This window comes from Mugil cephalus, chromosome 21 (assembly GCF_022458985.1).
Source record: "Mugil cephalus isolate CIBA_MC_2020 chromosome 21, CIBA_Mcephalus_1.1, whole genome shotgun sequence".
NCBI lineage: Eukaryota > Metazoa > Chordata > Actinopteri > Mugiliformes > Mugilidae > Mugil > Mugil cephalus.
This window is the reverse complement of record NC_061790.1, coordinates 14,481,275-14,502,015: the sequence shown is the minus strand read 5'-3', so window position 1 is coordinate 14,502,015 and position 20,741 is coordinate 14,481,275. Positions and strand designations below refer to the sequence as shown.

Sequence of the window (20,741 nt, the reverse complement as noted above, 5' to 3'; positions counted from 1 at the left end):
TGCTATTCAACAAAATACACAATTGCGTCGGTCGGGGGTCTGAGATATCTCTCTCCCTGTGATTTTAAATGAGACTTGCCGATGGAAAAACGCTGCAAAACTCATTCCATAAACATTTATTTCAGACATTGGTGATAATTTTCCAGGCCTGTTATAAGAATATAGTCAAAATACACATAGAGGCAGTCTTCAAAGAATGTCTTTAAATCAGTGGTATGGAACCTTATCTCAAGGCTTTCCATATTGCACTGCAGCACCGCAGCTTTGTGACCAACATAACACACAGGCCCGAGCACTACACACAAGAAAACAAACCTATTTAGGGTTTATTTCCAACAACATTAAACTAATGAGACGGCTCCGGGCTAGACAAATAGCAATCATGGTTTCAGACTGCAATAAAGATCAGAAATCAAATTCTATAAACAAACATTTCAACTGAGAAATGAATGTGATGTAAACAGACTAAATCAAAATGCCGCTGATACAGTGAATCAAAATATGCCTTCAAGCAAAAGACAATTATTAGTTTGTGGTACTCCTTAGATCAATATATCTGAACGCTTTTTTAATATCAGCTCTGGCTCTGGCGTTTGTGTTACATAAGAACTGCTAAAGAAATTCCGGCACTGCTACTATTAGATATCAGGGGACGAAGGATTAAAACTTTCACATTAAGGGATTAGTCCATGCCGGAAAATCCACGTTTCAGTGGACTATCTGTGCAAAGATACTTTCTGAGTACTGTGTTAGCAGATAAAAAAAATCCAGCTTTACTCCATGTAAAAGCCCTAGAATATCCTCAATAACAAGCTCTAACATTAATGTGCAAACATTAAAAAAAAATAAATAAATGTGCAAAAACTTTTGTCAACTAGTTTCATTTTTCAAGGCCACAAGTGTTGGACAACCTATGAACTCTCACACCTGAAGTCCATTAAGACGAGAGAAACAATGATAACTTACTTAAATAATCACTGAAGGCAGCAGTGCAGTTTCAGCTATGTAATTTCAATCTGTAAAGTCATTGTTCCCTTAATTGTGAAACCCTTACTGAACAGGGACTGTAAAACATAAAGGCTAGGGGTTTGGTGTTTCTGTTCTGTGCGAGCAGAGAAGTCACCGGTTGTGTCTGTGCAGGAAGGCCGGTTAAAGCTCGTATTGTGAGCGAGCACGCTGTGTAGGATTAATAAAAACTGCACAGTGCCCGTCCAGTTTGTGAAGCAAATCCCCCTAGCATGCTCCAGTTGCCAGTCAGTCAGTTAGCCGTTCAGAGGGCTGAAAGAAAACGTTGGCAATATCGGTGGCGGTGTTAACCGAATGTTATTCCTACACGAGTCCAAGCACTGACACGGTGAAAAGTGATGCTGAAAGTTGGTGTTTTTTAATAAAGAAGGTTGTAAAAAGAGATGCGCCGACACCATTTACTGTCAGTCTGCCGAGTCGTTTCTGACAGCTTTAGCTACGGTTATCTTTATGGTTTGGATGACATGGTCCCCCTTTGGTTTCTTTGGATCACGGGAGCTCACTTTTCTGGTCAACCAGGCTGAATATTTCACTTGTGGTCGATGAAAGGCTGTAGCATCATGTTACGTACTTCTAGCGTATAGCGTGTGCCGTTCCAGTATGTCGGCATATCTCACTGAAGCCTTTTAACAGAGCGTTTGAGCCGCAACTGAATGTCTTTGCGCGGGAGTAGGCTAACGTGGCACGGTTAAAATGTCCAACTAATTTATTTTCTAAGTCAAAAGACGGCACTGACAGACAGCTAACGAGTGAAATGTTTTTCTTCTTCTGGGTATACATGGAAGAGCATGCTACTCATTTCTGTTGCCTACTTGCAGAGCAGAAGACGGGGTAAATTGAGTTGTTATATGAGGTAAAGTGAGCACAGTGTCAAACTTGACCTGTGCATCCCTCTTCTAAACGATAAACAATAGAAATAGAAAATGCTGAGCGAAAAGACAAACACCTGAAATTCTCTCTTCATGTCTCGGCGTGCTATGATGGAAAAACAATCACAATGTCATGAAACGTTCTTAATGCACTGAAGATCTTTCCTGTTAACGAGACATTAACTTGTTGAACCACTGCTGTGATTAAAAAGAAAAAAGAAAAAAAAAATCACTTAATTTGAGCATTACTATTTAGCAAATGATTCATTTATGGAAATGATGGACCATGGAATCATTTGGAAGGGTCTTCTTCTGGGTTATTAATAACATGGAAGTTTCACGTGTGCATTATCTATAAGCTCACAACCAAGGCACGGAACGATATTTAATTAAGAAATAGAACTAATTAATGGTGTTGAAGGGGTTAGCAAAGTGTGGCTATGAATTAACTCTGCTGTTCCACGCGGTTAGCTTTACATCGCGGTGGACGACGCAGACAGATGGTGCTTTTCAACCCTCAGCATTTGTCCTATACACATATGCAGACGCAAGCACATACGCGGCGCCGTCGCGACGAGTCCTCACTCACGGCAAACTGCAAAGTTTGTGCTGGCGCTGCTCGCTCCGTTTATGATTTTATAACGGAGTAATATAAGCAGGGGTATCACTTTCAGACGCACGCATGTCTGCCTATTGAACTCTGTCTCCAGTTGGGCCACTGTGTTTACAAAGAGAGCGTCTCCAAACAGCGGAAATCAATACAGTCTGTCAGCTTTTTAGCGTAGCCACGGACGGAGCAGAGACACAGGGACCGTGGAGAGAGGGCTGTATCCGTCCATCAGACTCTTTTTGACCACCAACAGCTTTGATCGAAGATGACAGAAAGAGGGGGAAAGCATGTGAGCATGGCAGAGAGCTGGGAAGCAGACAGTGCTCCTGTGGCGTTGGCCAGTTCTTGAGGCCTCTATATCTTTTCTGGGCCATTATTTAAGCAGAGCCCAGACCATACATTTCTCTTTGTCGGATGCCGGTTTGTGTTGCCTCCGCTTCAAAGGAACTGTCAGAGGCGAGACAAAGCAGAGTGATGAATCCCGGAATAAAGATAAGTGAGTGGCATCTCGAGAAGTATGTCCATATGTTTGCACGCACGTCCCCGCGTATAGCGGGCTCCTTTAGAGGGGCTGCGCGCTCACGTGCGAGCCAGAGGACCTAATTGGCCTGGCAGCCATTGAGCGATGACAACGGCCACAGCGGGAGTTGGCGAGACTTTCGTCCCAATGTATGTAATTATTTCCGCCTCACAAAAGGAGGGGGCCGACGCGGCGCCGGAGCAGATTTACTGTGTATGTGGTCAGTGCATTCAGCAGGGAATTTAATGATGCGCACTTATGGCCTAAATTACCAGAGCATTGTTTACCTCTGTTACTTACAGCGCGGACCCCTCCGAGAGCGAGATACCAAAAAGGAAGCCGAGCTTCAAAACCAGCTCGCTAGGCAAATCCCGGGATGAGTAGTGGAGAACAACGTGGACGCTCTTAATTACATCCATCAAAGCTGCATTTCTTTCACTCGAAAGACCAAAGTGACTTGAGACCTTAATAAAGTACCATTCTTACCCAGCTTTGATTAAATGTAGTGGTCAGCGACAGTGCAGCTATAAAGTAGATTGCTCAATTTGTGACAGGAACTCTATAATGACAAAACCCTTTATGCTTATTTGCTTCGCCAGAAAAGTCCTACTTCTAAGCATCGCCTCTGACAGCGGTACCCATCTGAGCCACTGTCAGAGGTCATTTACATAATGAAAGAGGAAAATTACCAAGGAGGCAAAGTCGGGACAAGCCTGCCATTTGGCACGGAGAGAAAATGAAGATGGAAGGAAAATGGCTTGGCAAGAATGGAGCATTGGACGGAGGGAGCGAGGAGAGGAGAGAGAGCGGCAAAACTGGAGTGAGGGATAATGGTGGAGTGCGGAGGAGGTGGCCGAAAAGAGAAGGAGACGGAGCTTGAAGAGCTGAGGTAGCTGAAGCCTGAAGACAGGCATGCCAGCGCTGAAAAGGTTTGGACAAAGTGGGGTGGGAGATCTGTAAGAATGAGAGCGGGCGCGAAAAAAAAAAGCCTTAAAAGCATGAAAAAGGTTGGATATTATGTCCAGTTGGGGAGTCCTCATAGACTCATAGAAAGCTGACACGGTGACAGAAAAAAAAAAAAGGTCTGAATGGAGAGGAGGAGGTTTCTGAGATGAGTCAGGAGGCAGCAGGTGTCCCAGCGTCCGCGCGGATGAGACTGCTTACCTTGGCAGACGCCGGGGCCACCGATCCCGCTGCCGTGATGCCTCGCTTGACCACTATGTCGCCGCTTGACGTTGTCACGGCAACTGTAACCGGGGTGGGCAGAAGGGAAGGGATGACTGGGAGGGGAAGGAGCCCCGGACGGTTGTTGCCATTGACGACGGCAGAGGCACAGCTATGATTGGCTCCTCCATTGTGGAGGCCAGAAGGACGGATGTCTCTCCGCTCCCAGGGTCCCCGGTAGTCCCTCTCAAAGCGGTGGTGGTGGCGTGACATCACTTCCTCTTCCTCTCAGAGGGCACAACGGGGGCAGGCCTGCATGAAATGAGGGAAAGAAAAATGAGGATTTAAATTACTCCGCGTATATGTAGACAGTTGAGAAACACGCACAAATTTTCCTAGGAAAGAAAAAGACACATAAAGAGTTAGCGACCGAATTAAGGAGGCATCACGTTGACAGAGAGGTGTAAGTGCTCATAGCATCTGCTCCCAGTGCACCTGACTGACGTGAACACACCGCGGCTCATTTGTCACCTCTAATTCCTATTCCACCAGTCATTAACGGGGTCTGCAACAAGAGGGAGAAAACTGAACGGCTCTGAGCCCGTCTTTAAAAAAAAAACGCACACCATCAGTGCCGCCATACACCACAAGGACAAAAATGTAGTACGTGAACCATCTAGGCTCGACAATAAGAGGTTACGACAATATGGCTGAGGGAAACAGGAACGGTTACACACTCGCTCAGGTTGTCCTAAGGGCAGCGCAGCAGTAACATGACCTTGCAGTCAAAACTCATTCATCTGAATAGATAAATACCCCCGCAATTACAGCTCATCTCATACATCTAATGGCTGGTTAATTCAATCAGATTGCCCTTGAAGTGCATTTGAGGGTTCTCCCCTTTTCAAGCACAGCGGGCTACAATAGGCTAAGAGGCGACACTGGAATTACATCAGAATGGAGCACGGCGCTATTGTGCGGGACGCGCAGCGTATCACTCTTATATTATATCATAAATCAAAGCGGCGAAGGATCTGAGTAGTGAAATCTATCACTGAGGGGTTTGTGGCGCCTTGCACTCCTCCTCACCAAAGGCGCGTTATGCTTCCAGAGCCCTTGATAACGGGGGGGGGAAATAAATAAATAAATAACCTCAAACCTAGGTTGAGCAAGCCCCATGCAAAATCCCCCCGGTCTGTGAGGAGAGAATGACAGCGGATGATAAGTCTTTATTGTGCACGCGGGGGTCTGTCACGCTGACTTCGTTCTCTCGCCGAAGGAAGGAACGCCTTGAAATGCCGGCTTCTCCGCGTGCTTCCCGGCGTGTGTGAGTTCGCCGAGGCAGTGCACACTACAACTAAATGGCTGTGCACGCATTTGATGTTAAGCGCGATGATATAATGAGAGCGCGCATCCGCGACGGTGCATGAGAATCGAAGGAGGTCTGATGGAAGCGATAACACCATGCAGCCTGTGGTGGGAGCACTGACCCTACTGCAATTTTAACTACTATCCATTTATTTATCCGCCGAAATGCTTCTTTTGAGTCTCGCTCTTTTGTGGTCTTCCCTATCCTTTTATTCTCCCCTCTCTCTCGAGCCTCGGTTTATTCCTCTCTCATGCAAAGTCTGATCTGTTCAAACAAGGCGAGCTGATCCTCGGCGATAGGGCCAGGCGGAGCAACTAAAAGCTGTGGGACAACTCTCTCCACAATAACCTTTCTCCCTCTCCACGGTAACCCCTTTTAATAACCGCAAACTTTCCAATAGAATAAGCTCGCATTATCACTAAAAATACGTACAGAGTGAGCAACAAGGTGCTGGGCCGGTGGAACAATGGCAGTGGAGTCTCTTATCTTGTGAGCGCCGAACCTCGGCTGAGTTAAAAATAAATAGATAAATAAATCCTCTACATAAAAACCGGAGAAGACAAAAATACGAATTTTGACATTACTGCAACAAAATTCCAAAGCGAGGACGGAGCGGCCCGAGCTTTCACAATGCTGCACAATTTATTTTTGTCAATCCTTTTCAGATGTGAAGTGGATACACGCCATTGTGCGTCCCCTCCGGTCTAGACAGTGATTTACTGAAAAACAGACAAAAACAGCGTTTTGTCTCCTGTAAGCACTTCCGCGAATCCATCCGTCCATTTGATTATGCAGAAAAGGCACTGAGCGAAGTTTGCATGCGATCAGAGGAGAAGTCGATGGAAGGACTTCTACCCAGGAGACTGGAGACTGCCTCATGTCCAAGTCCTCTTTTTATTCCCCTTATTAATTCTCCATTCTGCTTCGGCTACAAAACCTCAAGAGATCGTGATGCGGGTTAAAATAGAGGTTAAATAGTTTTCTTGGCTATCACGTCAAAAAGCCGTGCACCAGGCCGACACTTTTTACATGACTGTTTGTCTCGTTTTCAGTTCATGAACAAGTGCAGAAATGAAAAGGTGAGCAAAGTCGTTATAATACATTATGAAGGACTGGGGGATTTGTCTCTCATCAAGACTAATGTACGGCTTAATGTATGAATGTGTGGGGTTCACAATCAAGAAACCTTTCTCGACACAATATGATGAGAACACTTCAGGTGTATAATACACTGAGTTAAGGCTTGTCAAGTAAGCACACTGACACAAGTCTTACAGAAACTTATCGAAATGACAATATTTAAAACCCACTTAACCACATACGTGTATTTTTTAATACAAGTTATTCAGAAAAAGACTACAAATAAAAAACTGTACCACTCTAAATAAGGGGCCATAATTCTCACACAACGTGTCTATAAAAGTTCTACCCTTGGATGTAATGATGCTCCGCCGTTATGGAGGTTTAACCTTTGGCAGAGCGCTTACACACTGTATTAGCTGTATTCCGACCGAGCTACAACATTTCAGCTGACTCGGACATCAAATTATGTACGCTTATGCGTACTGCAAGCTGTAAATACATATTGGACACTAGTGAATTTGAGTTAGCAGTGGAGGACTTCCCTGCAAAAAGAAGAGGAAAATAAAAATAAATAAATAAAACGTGCCCTACAACCACAACAATGTCAACTAATAGAACACAACAGAACTGAACATAAACACATGAACTTAGAAATAATGTGCTCCGGATATGTTTAGCCTATATAAACCATCAATAGCAGGAGTCTTCAATGTTTCAGGCCAAGGACCCCAAACTGATGAGAGATTAAGTAGGAACCCCTACCTACTATGTGTGTTCTATATTAAACTTGGCCTAATGCTAATTATAAATATCCATTATTGTTATAATTTTGCATTCAGTATTAAGCTATCCCTTATCCCTTTACTAAAATATGCTGGATTCATGTTAATGTCTATTTAAAGAAATTTAAATTTGTGGGGGAAAATTTAAAAAGTATATAAAAAATGTCTAATCAACCACAGATTTTGCGACCTCCCCAGCAGTGCCTCTGCGGACCCCCTAGGGGTCGCGACCCCCCTCTTGAAGACCTTCGGTCAATAGTATTTAACAGTACTTCCCAGCATGTCTCTCCAGTCTATCTCCGGAGCGTTTTCCGTGTACAGCAGCTAATAATATTAGACGATTAATATCTCCAACAAGAGAGACGAGGCTGTTCATTTAGGAAGCTTTTATACTTTGTGGGTTATATTTTCTAACCACAAACACTTGCGTGGTGTTAGACTAATGAACTAATGAACCAGTCAGACATGATATTTTTTAAAAAAAAAGAGCCACGCTGTTAGAACCTAAATCTTTAAATAAACTCTCAGCCAGGGTTTCCCCTGCCTTCTTTCCTTTTCCAACTCAACAATAAATAATAAATGTCCGAAGTAAAAATGGAACTATGAGATTATTTTTTCATTCGAGTTGCCCACAGTGGACATGCAGAGCACTTAAAGGTGTGGGGAGCACAGCATTCACTAACACTCATTGTCTCGTGTAATATAACATGATATCTCTCGACTGAATGCTAATGAATGTAAACAGTGAATAGTCTCTAGAAGCACCTCAAGACAAATGCCCTTGTTTCCACGTACAGGAGGCTCTTACATTACCGCGCCTCGCATTCTATCACTCACTTGCCCATGCGGCATTTTCAGAATCTTGGCTCCATATTTCAATGTGTACACAAAACTCTAAGTGAATTCCTGTCATCCTTGCACTATGCATGTCAGTTATGTACTGTGTAACCGGAGGCTGGCAACTGATCCCCCGCAGAACGAGTGTCACCGAGACAAATCCCACTACATTTATGGTCCGCGGTGAACAGAAGGATTTAAGCTACTAATTACAGAGACTTAAATTCCCTCCACAGCTACGTTTCTGCAATGCTTCCGTGTCTGTGTGTGTGTGTGTGTGTGTGGCGTATGAGCTCGCACCACCTTGAGGCTGAGAGCGTGCGCTGTGTGTGTTTGTGTGGGCGAGAGTATGAGAAGGTGATAAAAGAAATCTCGCTCTCAGAGGTGCCTGTGGAAACCAACACCCAACACACCTGTGGACCCTGCCAGACCAGATAAACACTTAAATACATCACATCTCCAATGACACTTTGCTCTGCGCTGCGCCCCGCTCTAGGGAGATGGTGCCAATGAAGATTTGCCCACTTTCTTTCACATCCAATGAAGTCACTGTCAGCCTCGGACAAGAAAACGGTCTTTCAGGGGGGAGATGATACCCTTTGCTGCGAGGCTCCCGTCTTAAGTCTAGCTAAGAGCCTTTTCAATTTCGTTCGAAATAATGACAGCATTTCAGTCACACCCCGCAGCAATTAATAAGGTTCTTGAGCTGCGGCAATCCTGTCAGCGTGTTAATAATCTTACCTGGAGGTATCAGAGTTTCCCACGCCAAATGCTATTTTTTGACTCCCACTTAAAATAACAGCTGGTGACTGACAATCCCTTTCTTTGAGCGAAATGGGAAATCTAAACAAATGATTACAATTGCTAATCCCCCGGAAGCCCAAAAACTAACACAAAAGGCTCCGGTTTCCAGCGCCAACAGAGGTGCCGCGAAAGAAAGTGAGAGATGTTCCATGTCAGCAATCAGGCCTAATGAGCCGACTGAGCGGCATCTCCATCGCGCCGTCAGTCGCGTCGCGAGTTGTTGCCGGGCGAATTTCGAACTCCCGTCGCGGCTTTGCGGCCGGCGCGGATGAGTCAGAATCGAAATGTCACCCGGCGTACAATGCACCAAATGCGCGCGCGGCAGAAAGGTGAGATGTTGTGGGCGGGAAGCGGTGCAGTTTAGAAGATGTAGAAGATGCTCTGTTTGTGCGTGGGCGCTCGACACAGCGGCCAAGGCCACCACCATCACGACCCCGGCGTCGTCGCCGTGGAGATGCCCCGCGTGTTTTCCCGCACAAGCTGCGACTCCACGCGGCGCGGATCGGGAGCCGCCTCTCGCTAACTTCACTTCCAGGGCAACGTACACAAAAAAAAAAAAAAAAAGTTGTCTGGCAGGTGGAAAAAGTGAGACACACACCCTTTTAAAACAGCATCTGTCACTCCGAAGCGGCGCGCAGCATGACGGGCGCGTGCGACAGAGCTCCGTTAACAAAGCCATGTGGGAATACGCGGGGAGCCGCAGATAGACGTGAGGAAAGAGGGAGCGGAGCAGATGGACAGAACGTGGCAGCGACGCCGAGAAAGCCGGGGAGCGTGAGCAGGCGAGCAAATGAGATATAACAGCAGCAGCAAAGTGTGTGCGCAGCCCGAAATAGAATGGAGGGTGTTAAGGATGGGATTGGGGTGGAATGGGCTGGGCTGCGTGTGTCATACTTCTGTTCGGGGGTGTGATGTTTGCTTTGCTGGCACATTTTACCCTGCGTTTAATACCCTTAGCAATTCCTACCGCTAGAGATACTCCCCAAGAGGAAAGGCTCCATTTCCAGTCTGTAGTAGTGTTTACTTCTATTGACCCAGTAACAGCCGAGCGTTCGCCGCGCTCGCACACACACACAAACAGCCACCTGCTACACTCACGAGTCGGCGCTAATGATCAATCCGTCCATCAGTGGGTCCGAATGGTACAAATGAGGGCACGGGATAGCAGGCACACTGTAATTTTATGAGGACAAGATATTGCTGTAAATGAGCGGGCCTGTGGGAGACACGCACGCGGCCGACACACACACACACGCACCGGACATGTCGGAGGTGTACGGACTTTGCTCTCGCGCACGCGCGCGCCGACTATACACCAGCCAGATCTGCATACCAGTAGATGTACTTGACAGTTCCTCCAGGACACCAAAGCTATTCACCCCGATATTTAAATAATGGGAGAGACTGTTGGTACAGGAATAGCCCAGAGCGAAGCCAGCCAGCGTCTCGGGCCTTTTTAAATTCTCCTTTCAGACCAGAGTCTGTGTACGGAGCACCAGGTGATCAAGACAAACACTAGTTTCGAATGGCGTGGCGTTTATTTATCGGGGGAAAGGTTTGTAGGAGAGAGAGCCCTCTTGCGGGAGTCGCGACCTTGAAAGTGACAATCCCGAGAGAGATCAGAGTTCACCAGAAGTTAATATATCAAATGCCATTTTGTAAATAAATTAAATGATCTGGACATTAGCCTGAGAATCTGTTTGTTTCACTTTGTGTAAAACAACATCTCGTGTCTTAACCACGAGTTCAATCTGAAGACAGGAACTGTCCCAGTTCGGATGGTGCAACCTCCTTTTCCAAGTACGTCCCCTATGTAAATACTTCTGCTCGGAGATTCTTTTTTTTTTCCCAGCATTGTTTAGAATTTTATTCCCTTTTTAGTAAAAGTGCTGATTGATGAAGCAAACTGAACTGTCAGAAAAGAAAACAGGGCTTCTGGGGTATTTTTAGCTTCCTCTTGTGAGGGTTGTTACAGGAGAAACCTAATTGATGCACAAGAAGATGGTAAAAAACAAACAAACAAACAAAAAAAAACAGAGCGTAAGCCAGAGGAAAAGCAAACACAGGAAAGGAAAAATGAAGTTTTCAGCCTGTCTCACGAGCTCGAAACGCGGCACGCGCATGTGCGGAGGTGAGCTGTGGGGGGTTGCACATAGGAAGGGAAAGGGCCATCTTCAGGGATAAGAAGGAAGGATGAATGCAGCTACCTGCTGGCATGGAAACCAACAGGCCTATTGTTGGGATTGATTCCGAGCATTAGTAGGTTGAATTAATCCCAGCGGTTTGCGGGGGAATTAGTACTTTGCTACTATTCGCACACCTCATTAGCGGTCTGAGTGGAATCCAGAGACAGTCAGCGGCGCTTCATAAAAATGTGAGGCTTCTCAAAACAGAACCCACCGGCTTACCCGCCGCTGAAACCGAAAATAGAGTCCGTTTTCAGCAGATTAGAGGCATATACGCCGGTTTTACTTAAACACCTCCTGCAACGGCACAACTGGGAAGCATTCGGCACGCAAATAATCAGCAGCCCCTCCGAGCAGACCTAGAACTAATCTGAATCCAGTCCCTCACATTTCCTTATCTCATCTGCCTATTAGGATTTCCACACAGGTTCAGAGATGATAGTCAGAGATGGCACTTTGTACATTAATCTGACACCGTGATGGATGAAACACTGGTGGCTGACATGCACACACTGCCTCATTTTGCCAGAGACAGACACTTCCTGATCATCTCCTCTTTGATAAAGCTCGCAAGCAAAGGCCATATCACTCAAAGGGGATAAAGAAGGGGATCAGGTGTATTAGGCCGACGGGGGGAGGAGAAATAAGAAAGGAGCTGAGGCCAGGGGTTAGTTTTTCTTAACACTTTAAGAGCTGAACATCTGCCTGCACATGAAAACGAAAAAAAGCTTGTGGTATTAGAATTACCGTAATTCAGTGATGTTCAGAAGTTGCACTTTCTGTACCGTACTGTCATTACGGTAATGATGATGCACTACTGCTGCAGATTGGGGAGCAAGGCTAGACCAGAGAGACCCAGGAAGAGAGAGTTGTTTGGAGAAATTTGTTGGTAAAAACGAAGTTTTTGTCACAACTTCCCAGTGTTCAGCCACACTTTGAATTTTATCAATGGAGCAAACCACTGCGAGTTACGGTAGTTCAAACGCCGCCTGCTTTAACATACCGCCAGCGATACGTTCAGGAAACAATGTCAGCTCCTGCACCGCTGATTGAAAATGCCCTCCTCGGTGTGCATCAGCACAATTCCTTTAGCGGAGCATTAATAAGTAAAATTTCCTTCCAATCTGGGAGAAAAAGGCAGCTTTGTGTGTACTGCATATGTGTCTGTGTGGGGGATGCAACATGATGCAAGGGTTTCCAAGCTGCTTGTTTACTGTAGCTTGAACACACGGAGTCTGTTTTTACTTTAGCAAGAGGAAAACAGCATGGGCCGACAGTCTTTTTTTTTTTTTCTTTTTTTTTTTTTTCCCTGTGTAAAAAATGTCAGCGCTCATGCAGACAGGAATGACCGCGGCTTCGGGAAATATTGCGCTGACCGATTTAGTAACACCCTGCCAGTGTTTTGCCTGTCAGTATCCCAGGCATGTGATTAGCCTAAGGAACAGGGAGGAAGTGCTACCTCCACCACGGCGCGCTGCTGCTTATTTAATTAAAACACTGACTTTCAACAAAACAGCACATTATCACAACGCCAAGACGAGACGCTGGAGAAAAACCCCGAGGCTAGTGTGTGCACCTTCCCATCCAGCTTTTCTAAATGTGTTTTTTTTCTTTTTTTTTTTTTTTAAATGGGGTGTGGGAGCAGCACACTTCCACACGCCAATCACGCAGAGTCTTTGTGCCGGCGTTTACGCGTACGTGTGTGTGTGTGTGTGTGTGTGTGTGTGTGTGTTTGTGTGTGTGCGTATCCTCTGTGGCCCGTGGCAGCTGTCGCCTTTTCTTTCCCGGCTGAATCCTTTTTGCGAATTTCTCTGTTCCCTCAACAAAAAACCAACAACGGCATCAAAACAAACAGCTCCGACTGCCGATGCCACACGTGGATACGCGCGCGCGCGCGCACACACACACGGAGCGGCGGCGGCGGCGGAGCGCTTTCGCGGCCTATAGGCGGCCGCGTCGTCGGAGCTGCTGCGGCACGCATGTGGCCCCCGCGCGCGCGTGGGTCGGTTTGGCAGCGGGACGCGAGGCAACTGAAAGAATAGTGACTTAATTATCTAAATGGCTGCAGTGGAGATTACTGAGGGCAGTCGGCATCCATCTCTTTCAACACCGCCAGCTTAGAGTGCGCGGCCGAGGAGGACAGGTCAGGAGATATAGACATCAATAACAGGGACGGGGGCAGCAATGAGAGAATGAGAAGAGGGAAGAGAATGAAACAAGACCAACGAACAAGAGATAGGGGACAATGTGGAGGAGAGCGAGAGGAGTGGCCACGGTGACAGTGATTTACAGCGGAGAAGTTTACAAGCTAGCCGGGGATGTGTGCTCGGCGGTTTCATCCTGGGCCGCGGAGCGTTCGCCGGCAGCGGGGATCATGACATCACCCCCGTCGCCATGGAGACGCCTCGCGTTTTTCGATTTTGTTCTTTCCATCATTACCATTAAGTCGCTCCGGGGCTGGACTGCATCTCGACCCCGCCCCCCCTCTCCACGAAGCAACAAAGCCTCTACATTTTCACTTCCAGTTCGCTCACATGACCGCGTTGCAAGAGGTCGTCCTCTGAGTGGGCGGCCTCAGGGTCTGATCCTCCTCATGTGAGCGCCGTGGTCCCTCAAGCAAGATGTTTAACCCCCACCGGCTCCGGAGGCCGCGCTCCTGCTGGCCGACCGCGCACCGGCAACGGAGAGCAGAGGATTTCCATCCGGAGGCCGGGCAGCGCATTAAAATGAAAACATTTACGCCGTGAGCTTGCATGGGAACACCGTGCAATATTGTCCCGCTAATAGGCGAATTTAACACCGGAACCGAATCCCGAAACCACCGCAACAGAAAACACCCCGTTCCCGAGAAGAAACGTTTATTAAATGTCTCCATTAAAATGTTCTTATGACTGCATTTTAGAGGAAATGAGAGGGAAAATGACAACTTCCCTTCCCGTCTCCCCTGTTAGAACTTTAGTCTGAGACAAGCGGGGACAGCGGCGAAGAAAGCATCCTTATGACCAGAAAGCTCACTGGTTTGAATCCGCAGACTGAAAACAGAAAATGTAACACTAACTAAAACTAACACACTCTGCCTTCAGCAGCCGCTGTCAATGAACAACTGAACAAGACACATATACTCTTCTAGAAAATCCAAGTCAACCCGAAACGTCTCGACAACAAAACCCCGAAGGGTTGGACACATCCAAGTTCAATGCCGGTCGGTTATTTGTGTGATTTCTGGGTATCCCTGCGAGGCCCTTACACCGCCTGGCTTTACCATAGTGACACCCTAGACAACATTAACAACCAGGTCGTACTGTTCAGCTCCCCGGTGAGAACATGCTGGTCTCCGAAGGACAAGAATAGTAAACACTGGCTGAACTTCCAGTCTGGAGTCAAAAATGAAACAACGGCCCAAGATAATAATGTCGATTTGCCACGCGTGTGATTACACAAACATTCGTTTAATTTCAAAGTTATTGACTGTCAATGATTTTTTTTTTTGGTGTCTAAAGGCGCTCCCATCGCTAAAAATGAAAACCTGCAGATGATATTGTTCAAAGGCAGGTTGCGATTACTGTGTTGCTTTGTGTATTTAACTGGATAAACAGGGGCTTTGATAGATTTAAGTCAAAATGGAACAGTACAAGGAAAAAATCTAATAAATCAAAGGCTGATGTTTCCCCTCTCGGAGAGTAAATTACATTAAAGGCAAATGGAGTTCAGATGTGCTGAGCATCAAATTCCCAACACAGTCAGCTCCCATACATTCATTGATGGTTCCTGACAGTGCTTTGAGTCGGCCAGTCTTTATTGCCAAGTTCTCTCCACTGCTCTTTCTTAGCAAAAACCCACACTCTTGAGGATCAATGTTTGCTTCTGGAGTACAAACTCAGATATTTTCTTCCTCCGACTCAAACGCACACCATCTCTAACCCGAGCAATGTAGAAGTGTAGACCCCTGGACAACGACGGGTCCCTGATTAAGCCGAGCCATCTGCTCCCCCCCCCCCCCCCATCACCGCTGACGGCTGCTGCCTGTCCAGACCGGCTCCAGGCAAGCCTGAAATTCCCCAGTGTGATCCAACGGCATATTAATCTCCTCAAAACCTCAACCTTTTGAAAAGGGCAGACGCCGCGGTAACCTCGGCGCAGTTGTTCGGGGCAACATCATCTCACACTCTCAAATACACGACTTTTTTCACTTTCGGCCTCCCGCAACATGAAAAGTGAAGGGGGGGCCGGGGAGTATTTTCGTTTTCTCCTCGTATGTTTCTCTTTCCCTCCACTTATCTCGTGTCTCTAGGTGCTTTCTCTAAAAGCCATTCTCTGTCTCCGTCCGTCGTTTCATATCTGTATGAACACAGTGGCCTTTCAGAGCGCGCAGTGAGTGGCGCCGCAGCCTGGTCTGGCCCAGAGGAGTGGTTGGTGCGGTATAGATTAATGGCCTGGGAGACAGCCTAGGCAAGTGGAATGAACAAATAGAAAGGCCACTGAAATGGCCACAAAGGGGGAGGTAAAGATGAGGAGAATGAGGTGTACACTAAACTCCGGGATGTGTTTGGTCACAGAACATTTTTTTTTCCCATCGTCCTGTAACCGACAGCAAATTGAATCTCAATTGGTCAATTTCTGTCATCTAACAAGGATTTGTGACCCGTCCTCCCATCTAGGTTGGATGGAGGTCAGACACTCCTCCTTAAATTTACTGAACAGACGTCTCCGTTTGGACTGGAAACTCCGCATTATCTCCCGCGGCCGACATTTATGAACGTTTTCCAAAAAAGAAGTGGCAAATTCCCAAGTGTGCAGACGACAGAGAGAGAAGCCCGACGTTCCCCTTTCTTCTTCTGCGGTGATTAGACGCGTTAACAGCTCGGTATGAATCGGTCAACAGGAGAAGATGACGCAAAAGAGGTTTTTATAAGCAGTTACTCGTTAAAGGCGTTTATTGAGCAACAGGACTGAGAGTCGGGGGTCTGAGGTCTACGCCTTAAGAAGCACCGTCCAACAGTTTGATGTTTTGATGGTCGTTTGAGGGGGGGGAGCAGCGGGGAGATGCTCCTCTCTAAACTCTGAACAGATGACCAATCGCGTCAAGGAGCCGGTGCGATTCTCAGATCATCTGCGACCGCGCCAGCAGCTCTAGCTTTGCGATGTTACGCTGAGGAATGGGGCGGTTACACACGGGGGGGTGCTCGGCGGTTTGAGCTAAACATGCTGACGCCGAGCAGATACAGTGTTTTCGTCCTATTTTTGAACATTAGCCATTCAGCAGAATTCCGTCAAAGCAAACAGAAAGCCGACCCGATCAGAAGAGACGTTTCTCTTAAAAGATAAATGAATATCAAGGAGATTCTGAAATCTTGGGATTCGTCCACCAGGGACCCGAGCTAACGCAAAAACCCATGACAGTTCAATCTCAACATGTTTGTTGCGAACCAACCATTAACATCAAATATTGACACGCTGACAATGACAACTGCCACGGCACTAGTGTGGCTTGGGCTCTGTGCAATTGTGAGAAACATTTGTAAAGGTTTTTTTTTTTTTCCACATTTAATAGAGAAAATCGCCAGCTGCAGTCAAAAATGATAGCTCAGCACTCTGTAAAGCCCACACGCGGCCTTGGTGCTCAATTCGCCTTAAGCGCCTTAAACGCCAATGTGCAGCATTGTTTTTCCGATGCGTAGCGAGGCCACTAAAGAATCTCCAGCGCGCCACAAACCCGCGGTGCCCGGATGTCGCATGCGATCGTCAGGACGAATTGACGAAATGCGCCGCAGCTACAGCGGGTAGAGTTACAGTAGTAAAAAAAAAAAAAGGGGTTTGTTTTTGTTCCTTCCCTCGCGCTCTCTTTGTCTCTCTTACATTCACTTTCCCGCTCCCTCCCTGCCTTCCCCCCGGTGTCTCAGCCGTACTCTCACACACAATCAGCCACATGAGTCCGCGGCCAGCGCAGATGAGAGAGAGGGGAAGGAGACGGGGGGAGCGGCGGAGTAGTGGAGGTTGTTGGGCAACATCACAGATAGCGGAAGTGAAGTGAGAGATAAAAGGAGGAGAGAAAGGAGGAGAGCAGGCAACGACAGAGAGGGAAAATGAGAAAGCCCGGGGAGACGGAGAAAAGGTGGAACGGGCGCGCGCGCACGCACGCGCACACACATGTTCTTTAATCAATACGGTGAGAATGTGGCCCCATGGTAAATCACTTTCCTGGCAATAACAGAGAGCAGCCACTATCCCTCTCTTTAATATGTTGCCAGAGTGTCAGTGGGTGATACACGGCAATATACAGCGTGGAAGAAGGGAGGGAGAGGACAGACAGCGCGGGTGTTAATGGATGTATGTGTGCATTGGGGAGGGAGGGGGGGGGCAAGTTGTATAGGCCCGGACAGACGGTTTGCACTCAGATAAAAGTGGGGTGTCATGATTAGGTCGGGTGAGGTGTTTTCACTGCCCTATCGGCACAAACACGCCCTAACACTCATAAAGAGAAAAGCTTTCGCTGGCTGGAGCATGTCCGGTCTCCCCCCGACGAGCCTCCCCGCCCCCTTTGTCGTGTGTCCTTTCACATGAGCTCTCAATGCATCAAAACCTGCCATCCCCGCATCGAGGATCTACTGTAACATGGGAGGGTCAGAAGAAATCTCATTACGTGGGGGAAACTATTACTCTCCTCCTCTGGTCACACAGGTTCGAGAGGATATTAAAGGCAACGTTTCCCTCGCGGCCTCACGAATCTCATCCGGAGAGCCACCGGATTACACAGGCGCCCTGACAGGCTGACCTTCAGTTAACTATCTGACCACAGGACACATCATCCACCATGTCTTTTATGTTTTGTTTTTTTTTTATTGACTTGATTCCATCTAGTTTTTTTTTTTTTTTTTTTGTGCCGTGTTTGAGACCGCTCGGCAAATGTTGTTACCGTAAACGAGAGCGGCCTCCGAATTGACTTGGGTCCCCTTTAAAGTGGTGCTAAATAAGTAATGGGGCGTCTCATCTGCTCTGGCTAGCCAGTAGCGGGATGGGTTACAGTAAAGGGAGATTAATGGATGAGCAAATGGAGATAAATGTATGAGCTGAATGGAAGAGCCCAAGTAGCCCACGGTGAGGGCCCGGTGACATATTACATTGATATAAAACTGGACAACTGTCAAAGTGCACATTGATTCTCAGCAGGGAGCAACACGCAGGAAGGAAGACGGAGTGTCCTTTTACCAATAATCATAGGGCCATTTAAATGTTCCACAAATGCCAGTGTTCGAGGTAAATCAAAGTCCGAGCGCAAACTGCAGAAGTGACGACGACATGAGTAATGCGAGGCAGCGGGAACAGATTTTAAGACAAATTGGCCTGTTACTGGAGGGAGCGAAAATGCAGCGGGTTTGAAATTCAAAACCCAGGACCCAGCTCACGGTTTCACGGTCCGTACAAAGTAATGAGAAACTCGCAGGTGAAACCGCCAGCCTCCCCTTTGAAATAAATAGCTTCCCATACTGTACGTGCACTATCGAAAAATGTCTCTCCGCGAAGGCTACGGAAAAGCAGTAGCCAGGAATACACACAACTGGAGCTGAGATAACGAGCCGATTAATCAGTAAGCTGGACTACAGAAAAACCACGCTCAACTATTTCGAGTATTTTTTTTATTTTTTATTTTTTCAGCATGTCGCTTTGATTAGCAGATTCCGGTGGTGTCACATCTGCCCATGCACAGTTGAACTGTATATTACTACATAAAAAATGTACAGTACACACACACACACACACACACACACACATATATATACATGTATATGTGTATATTCCACCCTTGAAAGCGAACCCTGACTGATTAATGACTTCAGTAATCCTTCAAGGAAAAATACCAAACATTCTCTGAGCTCAAATGCTGATGGCTCAGACATAAAAGCAAGACGTGCCTTTGAATTAGGAAATTATGCCGGAGATGTATTATCATTTTCTGAAAACGGTCAAATAAATGTTACAGATATCTCCATTCATTTTCAAAAAAAAAAAAGAAAGAAAAAAGAGAATCATATAAAGTATCTTACTGGCCACGATTTCTCACACTCGCTGCTCACATTTGCAGTGACCGTATAGAGAGCCGTGTGAATTTATCGTTGAAGCGGCAAGCTGTCTGAATATAGCCGAAACAGCTGATGAGTCGTCCCCTCCTTCGCACGCCGAGAGACCAAAGCCGCCTTCACGTCTCCTTTGTTCCCATATTCTCCCCGCTCCTCCGACGGCGCTGCTGACAGGCCGAGCCATACGCGGCGCAAACCCTCCCACGATCAGTCCACTCAATTTAATCTTAATTAGCTGACCACAAAGGGCCGCACAACCGCCGCCGCCGCTGATGAGGCGTCTCGTTCCCCTTTTAAAAGACATTTTTATGTTGTTCCGATTTCACGCGACGCGTTTTAACGACGCGCGGGGGGCCTAACGACCCGCGTTAAGCCCTTCGCCCGCGACAAACCTGCGGCACGCGGCCAGGCCGGCCACTTTGCTTCCGTTTTAACGGCCACAAATGAGAGATGGCTTATCTTGTCACTGGCATCAAAGGGATTTCCGCGGACGGGCACAGCATCTGTCCGCGCTCCCTCTTGTAAGTTGGCTTTTAACCAGCTGCGTCTCATTTCTCAACTGCTACATACGAACTGTTTGAATCGTGCCTTTTTTTTTCCCCTTACTTCATGACTGAAATATGAGCCATGGTATAGCTAGGGTGTAATCTGCAATGCCCCTGGGTCCCTTTCTGAAGAAATGTGCTTACATCAGATGGCTTCATGCGTGGAACAGTTTGGAATTCTGTGTAACACTCTTCCACCAGTTCCTACGCTGGGATTTTGTAACCGCTAAAGATAATGGATGTCTCCACGGGCGCGTGTTCATAAATAAAACAGGCCGAGCTGCTCGCCTGGTATTAACTGCACTTTTCACGTGGAGCTAAGGGCGGATCGATGCTAATGGAAGGCACGCCAAGCAAACAGGCACCGCTCTCTGGCCTTTCGACCTCAGGTGGCGACGCGCGGGGCCGCGCATGTAGAGCGCGGATTCGGAGAGAACCCTACATCCAGGCATGAATAAATATGTGGGTAACATTCCCCGTAGTCAGCAGTGTCGGTGCAAAAAAAAAAAAAAAAACTGTGAAATGTTGAATTTGATATGCTGTAAGGGTCAGCCCCAGGTTCTGCGAGAATAGCGGGAAAGCAGATGAGCCAGAAATGGAAGCGATGGAGTACGTTTGTGTACAGCAGGCGCCGCGATGAATTCGCGGGGCCGCGGACGGCCCGAGACCTGAGCTACGACGGCAACGGCGCGGAAAAACATAATAACGCGTGAAAGATGGCACACCCGCTGCTCTACGCCGTGGAGCTAAATGTTAACGCCGCTGGAGGACAGATACGTGATTTGTGTAGGGGGTATAAATGAAGAAAGTTAAAGAAACAAAGAGGGATGAGACAGGGAAGGGAGGGGGTGCGGAGGGGGGGGGGGGGAGG

The 20,741-nt window shown here is 47.2% G+C and overlaps 1 protein-coding gene across 4 annotated transcripts in view; it reads right to left on the bottom strand.

Moving 5' to 3' along the window:
* LOC124998743 (kelch-like protein 29) overlaps positions 1-20,741 on the bottom strand; it is a 227,690-nt gene that overhangs the window by 139,053 nt on the left and 67,896 nt on the right. For all 4 annotated transcript variants that reach the window (XM_047573244.1, XM_047573245.1, XM_047573246.1 and 1 more), the window contains one exon: positions 4,190-4,501. In XM_047573244.1, coding sequence (XP_047429200.1) covers positions 4,190-4,462 — 273 coding nt within the window. In that variant the 5' untranslated portion in view covers positions 4,463-4,501. The remainder of the gene's footprint in view (positions 1-4,189; positions 4,502-20,741) is intronic.